Source organism: Myotis myotis, unplaced genomic scaffold, assembly GCF_014108235.1.
Source record: "Myotis myotis isolate mMyoMyo1 unplaced genomic scaffold, mMyoMyo1.p scaffold_m19_p_2, whole genome shotgun sequence".
NCBI lineage: Eukaryota > Metazoa > Chordata > Mammalia > Chiroptera > Vespertilionidae > Myotis > Myotis myotis.
In genome coordinates, this window is record NW_023416324.1 from 137,395,995 (window position 1) to 137,413,796 (window position 17,802).

A 17,802-nucleotide genomic window follows, 5' to 3' on the forward strand; every position below is an offset into this window, starting at 1 on the left:
TGTATTCCACAGGCCAGGAAAATTGAGCACACACAAAATACACTCACTTGAAATGCAAATGTGATTTTCTATGCAAAGTTAGTAACTGAAACACTAAAAATAAAATTCATCCAATTCTTTTATGCCTACTACCTCACTTCTTTCCATCTGACTTTGAGTAGTTCTACTAGAGTTTTTGTTTTGTTTTATAATAAACTAGAGGCCCAATGCATGAAATTCGTGCAAGAGTAGGCCTGCCGTCCCCCAGCTGCCGGCACCGGCTTCCCTCTGGCACTTGGGACCCAGGCTTCCTTCTGGCTGCTGGCAGGCACTTGGGACCCGGGCTTCCCTCGCAGCCCCAGCTTCAGAAGATCGTCTGGAAGGATGTCTGGTCTAATTAGCATATTATGCTTTTATTATTATAGATGTTGGGTAGAGGAGAAGGGGAAAGCCTATACTTAACAACAGGCTGTGGTAATTAGCAGACCAAGCACAATTGTAGGTCTAGTCTGTGATCTGACAAAAATTCTCAGGCACTGGGAACTCTAATACTCCATTGTCATCTTCCTCCCTAGGGTTTGCAAGTGCTGACTGCTAACTGTTCTTACTGCCTCAGCCTTCCCCTTTACTTGTGTAAATCAGTGATGTTTTGACGTTACTCTCATTTGTATAACTCAGCTTCCAATGGAGAGTATGCCTCCATCCGGAGATGCTGTTTTAATTAGTTAATTAACAAAATCTATATTTACAAAATGCCTTCTATGTGCCTGACACTGAGAACCCAGAGGTAAATAAGAGCCTTTAAAGAGTTCACAGCCTAGTGATGGAGCCAGATGGGTACACATCTGGCTATAAGTGCTAAACTAGCAATAACAAACAAAGCAGTATGTAAGCATAAAAGGATTTTAGTTTGCTGTAAAAGGGGATGCTGGACAAATGAGAGAGATATTTTATTCTCCCTCCTATGGCATTTTCATTTACTTTGTTACTTCAGTCTCCTGCTGTAATTATAGTAATTTATTCAAGTAGAAAGAAAACCACAATCTGGCAAACACAGGGTGTCCCCTAAAGGGTATATATGCACTTTGAGTAATTATAAAAGGCAGTGTTTATTAACATACATTTCATTTTCCAAATTGAGCTATGAGCTGTTAAAAGTGTGTATATATTTTTTGGGACACCCTGTATATGAATGTAACACATCTGAGGGAAAATGCTCACCTTTCATATTCTTGTTTCTTTGTTTTGGGTTTTTGTTTTTATTTTGGGTATTTGGCGGGGGGAGGGGGAGATTCTTTCACAGTTCTTCTGGAAATCGCCAGTGATGCTTCTACTCAAAGCTTGTGACTTAACTCCCACTGGGTCATTCGATGGACACAGGCCCAGAAGCTGCGCCAAGCACCTTGCTCATCAGCCTCACCTGTGAGTGTGTCCCTCCCGTGTTTGCCATCTCCAGCTTTCCTTCCCATAGGCTTGTCGCATACATTTGATAACAATTTAGTGGAAATTTTCTCTTTATTTACACCAACAATTTAGTAGCTGGTCCAAGTGTCGCTGGAGTGTTCTAAATGCAGATTTCCAATCCCCCTACGCGAGCCTTTGCTTCACTCGTCTGTCTGAGGGCCAGGTGTCTGCATTTGACAGTTAACCCAGTTGTTTTGATGGAGGTGGTTCTTGAATCTCATTTAAAAAATATGTATTTGTACTGATTTCAGAGAGGAAGGGAGAGGGAGAGACAAACATCAATGATGAGAGAGAATCATTGATCAGCTGCCTCCTGCACGCCCCCTACTGGGGATTGAATCCACAACCCGGACAGGTGTCCAGACTGGGAATCGAACTGTGATCTCCTGGTTCATAGGTCAACGCTCAACCACTGAGCAACACTGGCTGGGCACTTGGACCTCATTTTGAGAAACCTCATTTGGCTCCCCTTTAGCAACCACACGCACACTCATGGCGGAGAGGATGTAAATTTCTGCCTGGTCTGTCTTCATTCAGACAGCCATTACCAGCCCTCAGCAGCAGCTCTTAAAAAAGAAAAGAAAAAAATTAATAGTAATTAATTTTTAGAGAAGTTTTAGATTTACAGAAAAGTTGAGCAGAAAGTTCCCATAGATGCCCTAAAAATCTCCTGTGCTTTTCCTATTCATCCCTCCTTCCCTGCCGAATTTCTTACTGTCAGCATTTGGTGTTGCCAATGTTTGGATTTTAGCTATTCTAAAAGGTAGGCAGTGGAATCTCATTGTTGTTTTAATTTACAACTCCCTAATGACACATGATTCTGAGCTTCCTTTCATGGCTTATTTGCCATCTGATATGTAATCGCTAATATCATCTAACTCCAGTCTGTTTAAACATCTCCATTGGGCTGATGTCTTTTAATTCTCTCGGACCGCGGGGTGCTGTTGGCTTCAGGCTGCACCTAGTAGACATTTTGTTCATTACACCCTCTGTATTCCTCCACTTCATTGGAATGGAGGGCCCTGGACCTTCCAAACAATATTCCAGTTCCTCTTAGAGTCTAGAAGATGTGACTTGGAAAGCTGACAGAGAAATCTTTACTAAATCTTTGAAAATAACAGTATTCAAGAGATGCACAAGGGAAATGAGTGTTCGAGGAGGTGCTCTTATAAAAGTGGCCCCAGGACATTAGGTTTATCCTAAGATCCTTTCCATGAGTCAGTCCATCTTTTCAGGGAGGATACGTGACCCCATGGAATTAGCAGTCCTTGCCTCCTTTTGCCAAATTGCTCAAGCCAATGGATGTTCAAGTGAAATCTTATCCAAATTTGGGGCTCTCCTGACCACAGCGGACCCTCTTTCTGAGTTATTGCTCCTGAAGCTTTCACACAGCTGTCTCTGGAGAGCACGGAGTGGAAGCCAAGTTTCTTGGATGAGCTGCAGTCAGTTTTCCAAGGATGTGGTTGATCTCAGAAAATACACAGCTAATTTATAAGGAAGAAGGCAGCTGCCTTGAGGATAACATATGGAGGATTCCAGAGGTCAAGAATTGACCTCAGTCCGTATGGGAAACTCACTGGTGTGAACCAAAGAAGCTTGCATGAAGCTAGAGGCTGTCTAACCCCCTGACAATGCTACTTCATGTTTTAGACAGAAAGGTCAAAGATGAAAATCTTGAAATATAGACTCTGTCTCTACCCTGGCTGGGAGACTGATGGCATTTGCGTTGGCTGGAAGGAGGCTGGAAGGTTGGAAATTCCTTCTTTATGTTGGTGCTAGTCCTGATCCTAGGATTTAACTATTATTTTCAGTTTAAATCTCTATATTTTGATATTCTCATAAGAGAATTTTTCCAGTCTTTGAGTCTCTAGAAGCCAATAAATCACATTAAAAGAGGCCCAGATTATCTGTCTTCCTTCTTCTTAATGCCTTTGCAAGATCATGCATTATCTCATGGGATCGGTATGTGACAAATTCTATTTTGGGTCTTGCGAGGAGTCCTTCATTTAATCTTTCTTGAGAACCAGAGTTCAGAAGAATCTGTGCAACTGGAAGTCAGTCACCCCCAGCCCCTGATCTCTCAGTCCTAGTTTCAAAGGGGTCAGTGTCTTCTTAAGGGCCATGTGGAGGCTCCAGTGTGTTCCCAGGAGAATGCATTCCTTGTGCTAACAAGTTATCTTCAGAGCATCTTAGAGTTCTGTTTGGTGATGCAGTGACATAAGATGTCTGTGGCTGAAGAACTTTTTTGAGTGGTTAAATAACGGGGCTGATTTAGTGAACCCAATAAAGCCTAGTTACTACAACTCCTCACTGATGTGGAGACTATTCATTCCCAATGAAACTAGCAAGGCAGGAAGCTCACACAACAGGCATGCTGTCCTGACTTGTGTGAAGATACTGCAGCTGAAAGCCACAGCCATTATCATCCTTGTTCTTCGCTGATATTTGGCTTGTTCAAATGCTTAGCACATGTGTAAAAACATCTCAAAAAGGCTTTTTGGTGCCATTCTGAATTCTAAGCATAGCACGCTGACCCTGAGGTTTTGTTGTTATTGTTGCAGTGGTGAAATATACATAATCTATATTATAAAAGACCTGTGGCCGTAATGCTGTAACACCGTAACAACCAAATGAGGCGCGGCGGAGTCTGGGGTCTTGCGCGATTTCACGGGCTGGGCCTCTAGTATAAAATAATTTCCCATTTACCTCTTTCCCTAGCCTCTGGCACCCACCATTCTATCTTCTGTCTCTATACGTTTGATGACTCTAGGTATCTCATATTAGTGGAATCATACAATATTTGTCCTTTTGTGACTGGCTTACTTCATGTAGCATAATGTCCTCTAGGTGCATCCATGTTGTAGCATGTGTTAGAAGTTCATTGCTTTTGAAAACTCAATAATACACTAATATATAGATACAGATATAGATATATATCTCAATCACAATTTGTTAATCTATTCATTCACTGATGAACACTTGTGTTGCTTCTACCTTTTGGCTATTGTGAATAAAGCTGCTAAGAACATGGATGTACAAATTATATGTTTAAGTTCCTGCTTACAATTCTTTTGGATATCTATCCAGAAGTCTAATTACTGGGTCATATTGTACTTCTATTTAATTTTTTTAAAATAAAAATCACCATATCATTTCCCATAGTGGCTGCACCATTTTACATTCCCATCAGCAATAAGTTCCACTTTCTTCACATCCTTGTCAACACCTGCTATCCTATCTAATAAAAGAGAAACATGGTAATTAGCGTACGACCGCTACCCTTCCCATTGGCTAATCAGGGCAATATGCAAATTAACTGCCAGCCAAGATGGCGGCCGGCAGCCAGGCAGCTGGAAGCTAACATGAGGCTTGCTTGCTTCAGTGACGGAGGACTCCAACGTTCCCTGCCTGCCTTGCTGGCCTCTGAGCTTGCAGTTTGAAACATTGTGACAAATATAGAAGCTAAACAAAACCCCAGAAACCAGCTTTCAGCCGCCGGGATCTCAGAGCTGGAGTTGATACAGAGTTTCGATTATAGAACCCAAACAAACCAGATACCTGCTTTCAGCAGCAGAGGCCTCAGAGCTGGAGTCAGAGCTAAAGCTGGCCCAGAATGAAATAAAAAAGAAAAAAAGGACCGGTTGGGAGCTTCAGTCACCCACCAGCCTGAAAACAGCCCTCAGCCCCTCACCCAGACTGGCCAGGCACCCCAGTGGGGACCCCCACCCTGAAGGGCGTGTGACCAGCTGCAAACAGCCATCATCCCCTCATCCAGGCTGGCCAGGCACCCCAGTGGGGACCCCCACCCTGATCCAGGACACCCTTCAGGGCAAACCAGCCAGCCCCCACCCATGCACCAGGCCTCTATCCTATATAGTAAAAGGGTAATATGCCTCCCAGCACCGGGATCAGTGGAGCCGAGAGGCCTCCCAGCACTGGGATCAGCATGACAGGGGGCAGCGCCCAAACCTCCTGATTGCCCTGCGGCTCTGTGTGTGACAGGGTGCAGCGCTCCAACTCCCCAATCAGCCCTGCTCTGAGCCCAACCAGGGGCTGCACCTAGGGATTGGGCCTGCCCTCTGCCACCCGGGAGCAGGCCTAAGCCAGCAGGTCGTTATCTCCCGAGGGGTCCCAGACTGCGAGAGGGCACAGGCCGGGCTGAGGGACCCTGCCCCCCCCCCCCCGAGTGCACAAATTTTTGTGCAATGGGCCTCTAGTTTTTTTTATAATAGCCATCCTAATGGATGTGAAGTGGTTTCTCATTAAGTTTATGCCCAAACATTTTAGTATATTTGATGCTCTTGTAAGTTGAATTGTTTTATTAATCTCCTTTTGAATTGTTCATTGTTGTATATAAAATTGCAACTAATTTTTGTGTGATTTTGTATCTTGCAACTTTGCTGAAATATCTTATTAGTTCTAACAGGTTTTGATTTTTGATTTTTTGGTGTGACATATTTAGTTTCCTATATATAGGATCTTGTCATTTGTGAAAAGAGATAAGTTACTTCTTCCTTTCCAAATTAGATGCCTTTTATCTCTTTTTCTTGCCCTACTGCTCTGGCTAGAACTTCCAGTGCATATTTAGGAAGCTCTTCCCGTGTGTGTGTGTGTGTGTGTGTGTGTGTGTGTTGTCTTGGAAGAAAATATTCTTCCAAGTCGCCCCAACAGACTTTCTCTTATGTCTCACAGTCAGAACTGGGTCCGTTGGCCATTCCTACCTGAAGGCAAAGCATGTAGCTAGCCTGTTTATACTGATGTGAAGTGGGCTTTGACGAGTGGGAAGAAGGTAAGAGAAATGACCCCTGAGGATAACAATCTGCCTCACTCTGTGGTTAGGATTAAACGCAGCCATGTGCATAAGGCATGGAGAGGGCTCCACCCTCATTGTTTTACTTCATTTCTCCCATGCTCTCCTTCAGGTTTCCTTCCTCATTGTTCAGCATTAGGAGAAAAATGGAAATCCAAAATTTCCTCACTGTCCCTAAACAAATGCGCTGCTTGTCTCTTCCACCCCAATTTACCTTTTGGAGTTCTGTAGCTCTAGTTTCTACAAACCATTTGGAACCTCCCCAACCTGTCCACAAAATTCCTGACCTCAGACTAAAGAATACATTTTTATAGCCAGGCAGTCCATGGATGCTGGTTATAAAAAAGAAACTGAGAAATCTTCATAAACAAAAAAGAAAAAAAGTCAACTGAGTCTAAGTTATTTTTACAATGTTAACTTGCCTTAAAAAGCATCTGTTTTAGAGGAGTGAGGCTCTTTCCATACAGACCAGGAGCAAAAGGTGCCCCATGCCTGTCTGTGACGGCGGCTGGCTGTGTGAGTCCCACAAGATGTTTCTTGCCATCAGAGTAATGACTTCAGTTTTTCCATTCCAGCCGTGGTGAAATGAATAAGAAAACTGGATCCTGCCTCTGGAAGCAGGACACAGCTCTGCACTAATCAAAAAAGGAAGATTCATTATAAGACAATAGCTCATTCTCCAGACTTTGAAGAGTTCCTAGATTTGTCAGAGCGGCTCTGAAACATTTCGTGGACTGCCGCGGGATTAGCATGGGAATACTGTGCAAGCCTGACCCTCTGCAGAGAAGTTTTTCCTTAAATGAGCTCCTCTGGCTGCTCTCTGAGTCACTGCAATCCAAATCTCCTAATTTCACCTTCTCTTCTAATCATTTTTCCAGACAGCTATTTGAAGGGTGAGGAGGATAGAATGGAGGTAGAGATAAAAAGGGGGCCATGGCTTACCTAGAATGCAATTCACTAAGAAGTGCCCATGAAGTACTGATACTGTAAACAGGTACAAGGAGAACGAAGCTTTTAGAAGCCTGGTTAGTAGAGATAAGGGCTTCAAAGGGCCGAACCAAGACTGACTGAGCAGTGGACTCTGACCCAGTGCTGAGAGAGGGTCCTGGCCGAGCCCCTGAGTGGCTCCTCCTGTCCCACCCGGTGGAGGAGCCAGGAGAAGTCTGCTCTGCAGTCCTTTCACTTACGAACATCCAGAGACAAAATATGTTGACAATTGCGGGCCACGGTACTTGGGGTTCTGGTGGACACATTGCAAAGGAAAACCAGCAGCTGTCTGAAGCGAGTTTCTCTTACTAACATTTGGTTAATAAAGCCTCCACCATGAAAGAAACCAGATGAAAAAACCAGCCTTCATTAGAAAGACCTGAGTGCAAGCTGGGAAAGATTAGGCTGTGACCAAGTCAGGAGATTTTTGTTTGTTTGTTTTTTAATCAACTTGAACACCTCTCTGTGCCCAGCATGGCCTTACGTGCTTTGGGATCATACAGAAGGAGTGGGAAGCCTGATGCTGCCCGTGGGAGCACATGTTCTCTTTTGTTGGGGAGGCCAGTGTGACATTCAGGAAATGGAGAGAAACCTAGGGTGAGTGTGGAATTCATGCACAACTGTGCAGGGCAAGTGCAAGTGGGGCCAGAAGGACACAGAGATCTGTCTGGCATGAGTCCCTTGAGAGCAGGAGCGCCAGCTGGCTCATTCTGGTATCCTGGGCATTGTGAATCTGTCCCACAAAGTAGGAGTTTAATTGGTAAATTTCAAATAAAGGTCAGCTCTACACTTTTGTTCATGTCTATCTTATGGATAGACTTATATTTTGTACTAGTGGCCTGGTGCACAAAATTCATGCGGGGGGGGGGGGTGTCCCCTCACCCGGGCCTGCACCCTTTCCAATCTGGAACACCTTGGGGAATGTCCGTTGGGATCGGGCCTAAACTGGCAGTTGGATATCCCTCTTGCAAGCTGGGACTGCTAGCTCCTAACCACTCACTTGTCTGCCTGCCCGATTGCCCCTAACCACTCTGCCTGCTGACCTGATCACCCCCAACTGCCCCACCCCCGTTGGCCTTCTTGTTCCCAACTGACCCCCCCCCCACTGGCCTGATAGCCCCCAACTGCCCTCCCCTGCTGGCCTCATGCCCCCAACTGCCCTATCTGGCCTGTCTCCCGGAAGGTCTCCTGCTCTAATTAGCATATTACCCTTTTATTAGTATAGATAGGTCCTTTCCATGGACTCAACTGGAGTACAAAGTGACATGAGGAGGACTTGTTTAAAAAGTCTTGGTGAATGCAGATGCCTTCTGTGATTCTTGATTTTATGTGTCAACTTGATTGGGCCATGGTGCCCCGATGTTTGGGTCAGTCATATTCTCACTGTTTCTTTTTTTTTCTTTTTCTTTTTTATAATATATTTTATTGATTTTTCACAGAGAGGAAGGGGGAGGGATAGAGAGTTAGAAACATCGATGAATGAGAAACATCGATCAGCTGCCTCCTGCATACTCCCCACTGGAGATGTGCCCGCAACCAAGGTACCTGCCCTTGACCGGAATCGAACCTGGGACCCTTGAGTCTGCAGGCCGACGCTCTATCCGCTGAGCCAAACCGGTTAGGGCTCTCACTGTTTCTGTGAGGGTGTTTTTGGACGAGATTTACCTTTGCATGGGTAGGACAGGGTAAAGCAGATTGTCCTCCATAATATGGGTGGGTCTCATCCAATCAGTTGAAGGACCGAATAAAACAAAAGGCTGACCTCCCCCGAGCAAGAGGGAATTCCCCAGCAGGCAGACTTCAGGCTTCATCGGAAACATCGACTCTCCCTGGGTTTCCACCAGCTGCCTTTTGGTTTGAACTGCAACTCTTTTCTGAGCCTCCAGTCTGCAGCCTCCCCCATCAGATGTTGCACTTGCTAAGCCTCCACAATCATGTGAGCCAGTTCCTTACACACACACACACACACACACACTTGGTTCTGTTTCTTTGTAGGACTCTGACCGATACAGCATCCTATAAGCTGACGGACAAGGTTGAGGTGTAACAATGTGTTTAAGCCTTTTTCCAGTCAGCTCCATACCGGAGGAGTGCGGACCTGAGGGGTGAGAGCCCAGGTCTGAAGTCAATGGGCCTCTGCCCTGCATAGCTCACCTAAAATTGGAGAAGCAACAGTAGCTCAGATGACGACAGCATTGCCAACTCCTGGTATATCAGTTTCCTTTTGCTGCTGTAACAAATTACCACACATCGTCGGGGGTACGAGGGTGGGGGTTGGGAAGGTGGAAGGTCTTTTCTTCCCCCCTCCCCCCGCCCCCCACACTGGGATTTTAAAACATCATAAACATATTCTCTTACCGTTCTGGAGGTCAGAAGTCTCAAATCAAGATGACAGCTTGGCTTCTGGAGGCTTCAGGGAAGGATCTGTTTCTTGCTTTTTTCAGCTTCTAGAGGCTGCCGCATTCTTTGGATCATGGTCCCTTCCTTCCAACACACCAACCTCTTGCTTCCGATCTCCTGTCTCTCCTAGAAGTACCCAAATTATTACACTGGGCCCACTCAGGTAAACCAGGATAATCTCTCCATAGCAATCTCATCAATCTAATCACTTCTGCAAAGTCTCTTTTGACATAGAAGTGAACATTCACCGGTCTTGGGGATTAGGACATGGCTATCTTTGGGGTGGGGGTGGGCAGTATTCAGCCTACCACACCCTTGGTCATTGGTTACACATGGAAGGTGAGATAGGGGAGAGGTTTCCAGGTTTCAGAGTTGGCACTTGAAACCATGTTGGGTTATTTTGGAAAAGTATTCAACTATTTGGTAAATGCAGAAAGTTGCAGCAAAGAAATGCTTTCTTGGCTGCTAAAGAGACACATATGTGTTGGTGCTGTATGTTTCTTTAATAACGAAAATTCTGCTCCTAAAGTCATTGCAAAGTAAAGCTTCCCCCACCTAAACAAATAAAATAATATAAACATGTTTTTAAAAGTATAATATTCTGGTCATCGAGGGACACAAATCTATGGGGCCTCTTGTCCTGGCAGCCTTACCAAGTACTTGGTTAAGTCTCCTGTAAGTGACTTTTAGAAGGAATTCAAACCTTTTAAGACAGACCTTGAGACGCTCCTAAACACATCCAATTCGAGTATCTTAAATCCACGCCATTGTTTACTTTCTAGAATGTTATCCCCGGGTGAGGTCTAGAGTTGTCCTGTGCTGAGTACAGTTTGTGAGGGTACCAGTCACGTCTAGTGCTTCCCTCCCGGCTGTATTGTGTGCGCTCAGGGCACAGCCATACCTTTGCTTGGTTTATTTCTAGCAGAGATAACTTAGCTTTGACTCCATAGAAAGCAGAGAACACCAATTAAATCAGTTTTCAAAATCATCCTGATTGCTCACTTCAATGCTCAGTGATTGTTGTAGGGTAGTTTATAATAATTTCAGTAAAGAGTGGGGTCTGACTGAGCCTGGGTAATGGTTGAAAGGACTAACCTGATCTTGGGGACTCAGCCAGCTTACTCTTGTCTGGTGATGGTCCTCTACCAGGCATTCACCCACCCTTAGGCACAAGGGCTTTAAATAAATATCCGAGACTTGGTTCAGAGCTCAAGGATGATTTATCTCCCTCAAGGACATTTTATTATACATAGTATGCCTTTCCCTCCTCCTCTCCGCCTCCCCGGAAACTCGCATTTATCCACCTGGGATTGAACCTGGCCCCTCAGTGCAGTCCCCCTTGAAATATCCCAGTCACTTCCAGCCTCGTCAGAGGTCTTTGGCTCTGTCACTTCACCGTCCACTTCTGTGCTTTCTGCTCTTCTTTTCAAAGCTTGACTTTGTAGTTGGGGAAGAACATTTTCCTTTTGGCCAGCATCAAGTGAATCGCCATCATGGAAAAGGAGGCCAACCACGTCACGGCGCCTGTCACTGTGTAGGCGAGACCGAGGAAAAGGCTGCTGCCCCCGCTCCACGTCAGGGTGGAGAGAACAACTGACTTCTCGCCTCGGAATCTGGTGACTGGAAAGTCTAAGGAAAGGCGACCTGTTAAGGATCTGTCTTCGCACTTCTCAGCTCTACCACCCTGTATCCTAAATACAGCAGGTTGAACCATGTAACATTGCTGTTTTTGTAGGTCAAAACAGGGTTGAATGATTTCATATGGTCTAATCTTTATCAAGTAGTACATTGTATGTTACTGTAATGAAATTAAGTAAAAACAAGGCTTCCCTCTACATCATTATCATGTACAAAAGTGAATCTGACACATAGATCGATCGGAGTGACTTACAGACAACTGAAAATTGAACAAATATATTTAAACCCAAGGAAATAAAAAGAATACAGATAGGTTTTACAGCAAACCTGCCTTTCGTTTTATGACTCAGGAGACCCGGGGTAGGGTGAAATCATTTTAGGCTAAGGTTTGAATTCCTACCTCAGGGAAAATTCTTCTAGTGGAGTGAAGAACAAAATAATAGTGAGTTATCACCCTGGCTGGTGCTCAGTTGGTTGAGCGCCATCAGCCTGGTTGTGGATCGGGGTGGGTGCAGGAGGAAACCTATCAATGTTTCTCTCTCACATTGTTGTTTCTCTCTCTCTCTTCCTCTCACTTCCTCTCCCTATAAAAACATATGAAAAAAATAGTGAGCTACATGGTGAAATATTTTTGGTGGGAAAACTAAAGATGGGGCATTCGTTTGGGTTTCGGAAAGGCCAGCCTCCCTCATTGCTGGGGTGAAAGTGCTTGAAGTGGGTTTGCTATCATTAGCATTTTAATGATGTCATTTTGATTATGCATGTGGTTTGAGGTTTTTAAACATCTGGTGCCTTTTTGTAAACCAAACTAATAAACAAACAAAGGCTTCTCATAGCAACGGCACCGGACAGCAGCATTTCCCAGCAAAGCTCTCAAAAGGCCTCAGCTCATTTGGCAACGTGCTATTTAAAGGCACAAGGAAACTAAGTCTCTCTTTTACGTCAAAATTCCTCATTGCCATCAGGTCCTTGAGTGCCACCTCAACTCGTCTGTCTGTTTTCTCTCTCCCTCAGCTCTAGCAGAGGGTCTTTTCCTCACACAAAGAACATCCTCTCTCTGTGAGAAGTGGTAGGTGTTTTCTGTAGCTCAGGTTCCATTCTCTGTGCACATCTGCCAGGCCTTGAGGCTGGGTGGGTAATATGCACCCAGGGCTTAACACGGGTAGTGCAAGGCTAGGACTGAAGCTCTAAGATTTAGACCTGAGCGTCACCAGCATTAAAATGTGACTGGCTGAAGTCACCCAAGGAGAGTTTGTCTCCAGAGGAGAAAGAGAGGATCTCCTTTGTTTGGAACCAGACCCCCTTGTTCCCCTCTGCCCCAAACTCACCACCAGGCACTGTGAGGACAGCAGTTCATGACATTTGTTCCTCCCTCCTCCCTATTTCTTGATGGCAACTGCACCTGCTTTACTAGTAAGGCAATCACAGACCAAGTCAGTGGGATCAGAAGGTCCAAGTCAGGAGACCACTGTCAAGCTCTTTTGTTGTTGTTGTTAATTTTTTTTATTGTCTAAAGTTTTACAAATGTCTCATTTTTCCCCAATTGACCACCCCCCTGCCATTCCCACCCTGAGGGCAGCCTCCACTGCCCCAGTGTCTGTGTCCATTGGTTATGCTAATATGCATGCAAACAAGTCCTTCGGTTGATCTCTAATCCCCCCGCTCCCCTGCCATTTGTCTCTGGATCCATTTTTGTTCATCAGTTTATGTTGATCATTTTATCCCACATATGAGTGAGATCATATGATATTTATCTTTCTCCAACTGGCTTATTAGCTTTGCATAATTCTTTCTAGTTCCATCCACGCTGTTGCAAATGGTAAAAGTTTTTTATTTTTATAGCAGCGTAGTATTCCATTGTGTAGTTGTGCCACAGGTTTTTAACCCACTCATCTGCTGATGGGCACTTAGGCTGTTTCCAAATCTTAGTTATTATAAATTATAAATTATAAATTATAAATTGTGCTGCTATAAACATAGGGATGCTTATATCCTTTCTGATTGGTGTTTCTAGAAGTGGGATTACTGGGTCAAATGGGAGTTCCATTTTTAACGTTTTGAGGAAATTCCATACTGTCTTCCACAGTGGCTGCACCAGTCTGCATTCCCACCAGCAGTGCAAGCAACTTTCAATCTCAAATTTTTTGGTAGGGGAGGGGAGAGGGCAGAGTTGCTGAAATGTTACTCTTTATAGCTTTCATTTTCACAGAATAGAATTAAAGGCCCTACTAAAAGGAAGGAGCTGAAGGCAAACAGAAAGAGGCAACAAACTGACAGGTGGAGATGGTGTCACATCAATGAGGAACCTCTGACTGAGGAACATCCCTACCCCCTGTCAGGAAGGAAATGTCCTCACTCTATTCTGGATTAAAAAGGTGGAGCAGTCATTCACTTAACCACCAAGATTTCTCATTCAAGCTCCCCAGCAGATAAAGAAACTGAGGAGGTATTTTGTGCTAAGATCCTCTGGCCCACTGGGGGTCCCATGAACCACTCCTAGCCAGCAACCCTGAGATGCCATATGGCTGACCTCAAAGCTGTGTACAAGCCCTGGAAAGATCCTGCCTCCCAGAGATTAGTTTGAAGAATAGAAAAGTACAGAATGGAATAATTTGACAACTAGCACCCAGATGGACACTGATTTTCCTTCATTACAAAGAGAAGTACTATAAAAGGATACTGTAGGTTATGTCGAAACTATAGTTACCAGCAGGCAAACCTTCAGTAAAATGCTGTACTCGATTGAGTTGACGGTGTAGTTTCTTGAAAGTGGGAAAGGCAGCTGTCCGCATCCACACAATGAAGTCCTCATTGATGAAGCCATTGTTCCCTGAGTCCTTTTCGTCCAGTTCATAGATAGGCTTAGGCCAGTTTGGGGGCTTAGCAGTTCCTGTGGGGACAAAATAATGGACGTGGTTGGGAAAAATCACCTACCCACCTTCAGTTTTCCTTAGAGAATGAAATAACTTTTGATTTTTTAAGGAAAGAGAAATAGATATTAGAATTAAAAAAAAGTGTGTGTGTGTGTGTGTGTGTGTGTGTAGTTACCTGAGTATGTAACCATTAAAAATAATGGTTATAAAGACTTAAGGACACAGGGTGGGGGACATGCTGATTATATTTTTATAAGGTAAAAAAACAGTGGAATATAAAATTATATGTATCTTATGTGTCCTAAATGAAGCACTGAAAAAGCAGGTAGAGCACAATAATAGTGGTCATATTCTGTGATAGCATTATATGCTCTGATAGTATCATAACTTCACTAGTGATCTAAAGAGAGTAAATGAAAATACTTGGTTAATATTTAAAGAAAAAAGAATAACAACCATTGATGAGGCAGCGGAAATGGGAACTCTTGTGTGGAACATATAAGTGTGTGGACGAACACGATCTCTGGCAAAAGAAATAAAACACACACACACACACACACACACACACAAAACAACATTATTTCTGACAATTTAGGAACATGCATCAAAAGCTTTAATATTTGTTGCATACATTTCAGCCCAGAAATTCTTCTAGGAATGCATTGTAAGGAAATAATCATGGAAGTGCATGGAGATTGGGTTGCATAGATATTCTCTGCAGCACTGTGCCGAAGAGCTCAGAAAGGAGGAGGAATTGGTAAATGGGGGGAGGTAGAGAGCACAGGTGTTGCAAGTCTGTTCTAAAACCAGGAGGCCTGGCAGGTTTCAGTGCCGTAGCAATGCTGAAAGCACAGGGGGGAGGCCAGTGCCAGGGCGTGAACCTGTTGTGTTTATTGTCATCCTCACACTGCTTACTTTACTGTGGGCATGTCTGCCATTCTTTTTTTTTTTTTTTTAAATATATTTTATTGATTTTTTACAGAGAGGAAGGGAGAGAGATAGAGAGTTAGAAACATCGATGAGAGAGAAACATCGATCAGCTGCCTCCTGCACATCTCCTACTGGAGATGTGCCCGCAACCCAGGCACATGCCCCTGACCGGAATCGAACCTGGGACCCTTCAGTCCGCAGGCCGACGCTCTATCCACTGAGCCAAACCGGTTCCGGCATGTCTGCCATTCTTACTCCACAGCATAATCTTGTGTACAGTGTCTTTCTCATCTTCTTTTCACAGTCCAGTGCCTGGCACATAGTAGGTGTTGAGCCCACAATCCAGGCATGTGCCCTGACCAGTAATTGAACCATGGCCTCCTGGTTCATGGGTCAATGCCCAAACACTGAGCCACACCAACTAGGCAATACAGTTTTTATTATCAACTTCTGTAAGCAAAGAAACCATCAACAAAATGAAAGGCAGCCCACTAAATGGGAGAACATATTTGCCAATGCTACATATGACAAGGGGTTAATTTCCAAAATATATAAAGAACACATACAACTCAACATCAAGAAGACAAATGTCTCAATTCAAGGACTTAAAGAGACACTTCTCCAAAAAAGACATTTAGATGGCCTGTAGACATATGAAAAATACTCAACATCATTAATCATCAGAGAGATGCAAATGAAAACCACAATGAAATATTATCTCACCCTATCAGAATGGCTACCAAATAAAAAAACAACAATTGTTGGCAAGAATGTGGAGGAAAAAGAACCTTCATGCACTGTTGGTACGAATGCAAATTTGTGTAGCCACTGTGGAAAACAGTATGAAGTTTTCTCAAAAAATTAAAAATGGAACTACCTTTTGACCCAGTGATCCCCCTTTTGAGAATATATCCAAAGAACTTGAAACACTGATTTGAAAGAATACGTGTGGGATTTCTAATATGGCAGTGGAATAAGTGGAAGCTACACTGACACTCTCCCAGGACCAAACTGGAAATACAACTAAAATACAGAACTACTACCCTGAAAAATCAACTGAAGATTAGCTGGATAGAACTCTGATAACCAAGGACAGAAAGTGGAGACCACAAAGAGACTGGTGGGAAGGGCTGAGGTGTGAAAGGGCTGGCTGGAGTCCCACAGACAGCAGCTGAAATTCTGGAGGGATATCTCAGCTGTGGGGAGATCCCACTGAGAACTCTGGGAGTATTCTGTGATAGCATCATATTCTCCCCAGCAGAGAGCACCAAAACTGAGAAAGGTGCCCACATAACATCTGCCATGAAAAGCAGCAGGGTTGCTGTCTGCCAGACAGAGATGGCTGGAAATGCAGGCAAGCTCTTAAAGGGCTAATGCACAAAATTTCATGTGCAGCCACTCACCTCGGGCTCCAGCAGAGGGAGGGCAGAGTGGACTAGAGCTGTGTGAGCAGAAGCCAGGATTGGGGGCTCTGAGGTTGAGTTTGGAGGGCAGCCACCTTGGTTTCCTGTGCTGAGTCATTTCCTCACACTGCAGAGGACATCTTTCTCCAGTAGATGTTGGAGGGATTACAATACCAGATATCAAGTTATACTACAAAGCCACTGTACTCGGAACAGCCTGGTACTGGCACAAGAACAGGCATGAAGGTCAATGGAACAGAACAGAGACCCCAGAAATTGACCCACGCCATTATGCTCAATTAATATTTGACAAACGAGGCAAGAATATACAGTGGAATTAAGACAATCCTATACAATAAAAGGCTAATATGCAAATTTCCCCCTTGACCAGAAGTTCAACCGGGAGTTCAACCAGGGGGTGGGGCCAACCAGCCAACCACCTGTGGCCTATCCCCCAGCTGGTCCCACCCCTGATAGGCCCCACTACTCCGATCGGGGGTGGGGCCAGCAGGCCAACCTCCTGCATCCCCTCCCCCTGGCCACCCTGGCCTGATTGGCCCCAATCAAGGCTGGCTGGCTGGACCCCACCCATGCACGAATTTGTGCACCAGGCCTCTAGTCTCTTCAATAAATGGTGTTGGGAAAATTGGACAGATACATGCAAAAAAATGAAACTTGGACCACCAACTTACACCATACATAAGACTAATCTAAAAATAGATAAAGGACTTAAACGTAAGTCATGAATCCATAAAAATTCTAGAAGAAACCATAGGCAGCAAAATCTCAGACATCTCTCATAGCAATATGTTTACCAATACATCTCCTAGGGCAAAGAAAACTAAGGATAAAATAAACAAATGGGACTACATTAAAATTAAAAGCTTCTACACAGCTAAAGAAACCATCAACAAAACAACAAAAAAGCCCACTGCATGGGAGACCATATTTGGCATTGATACATCTAATAAAGGGTTAATATCCAAAATATATAAAGAACTCATACAACTTAATAAAAGGAAGATGAACAATCCAATAACAAATGGGCAAAGGACCTCAATAGACACTTTTCGAAAGTGGACATACGGAAGGCCAAGAGACATATGAAAATATGCTCAAAGTCACTAGTCATCTAGGAGATGCAAATCAAAACAACAATGAGGTATCATCTCACACTTGTCAGAATGGCTATCAACAACAGCTCAACAAACGACAAGTGCTGGCGAGGATGTGGAGAAAAAGAAACCCTCATGCACTGCTGGTGGGAATGCAGACTGGTGCAGCCAGTGTAAAACAGTATGGCATTTCCTTAAAAAAT

General features: G+C 44.2%; 1 protein-coding gene across 2 annotated transcripts in view; it reads right to left on the reverse strand.

Annotated features, from left to right (window-relative positions):
- Positions 1 to 9,604: 9,604 nt before the first annotated feature.
- LOC118674971 (cell cycle control protein 50C-like) overlaps positions 9,605 to 17,802 on the reverse strand; it is a 28,480-nt gene continuing 20,282 nt past the window's right edge. For both annotated transcript variants that reach the window (XM_036347065.1, XM_036347064.1), the window contains 3 exons: positions 13,959 to 14,168; positions 10,945 to 11,269; positions 9,605 to 9,766 (listed from right to left, as the gene is read on the reverse strand). In XM_036347065.1, the coding sequence (XP_036202958.1) occupies positions 11,067 to 11,269; positions 13,959 to 14,168 (413 nt within the window). In that variant the 3' untranslated portion in view covers positions 9,605 to 9,766; positions 10,945 to 11,066. The remainder of the gene's footprint in view (positions 9,767 to 10,944; positions 11,270 to 13,958; positions 14,169 to 17,802) is intronic.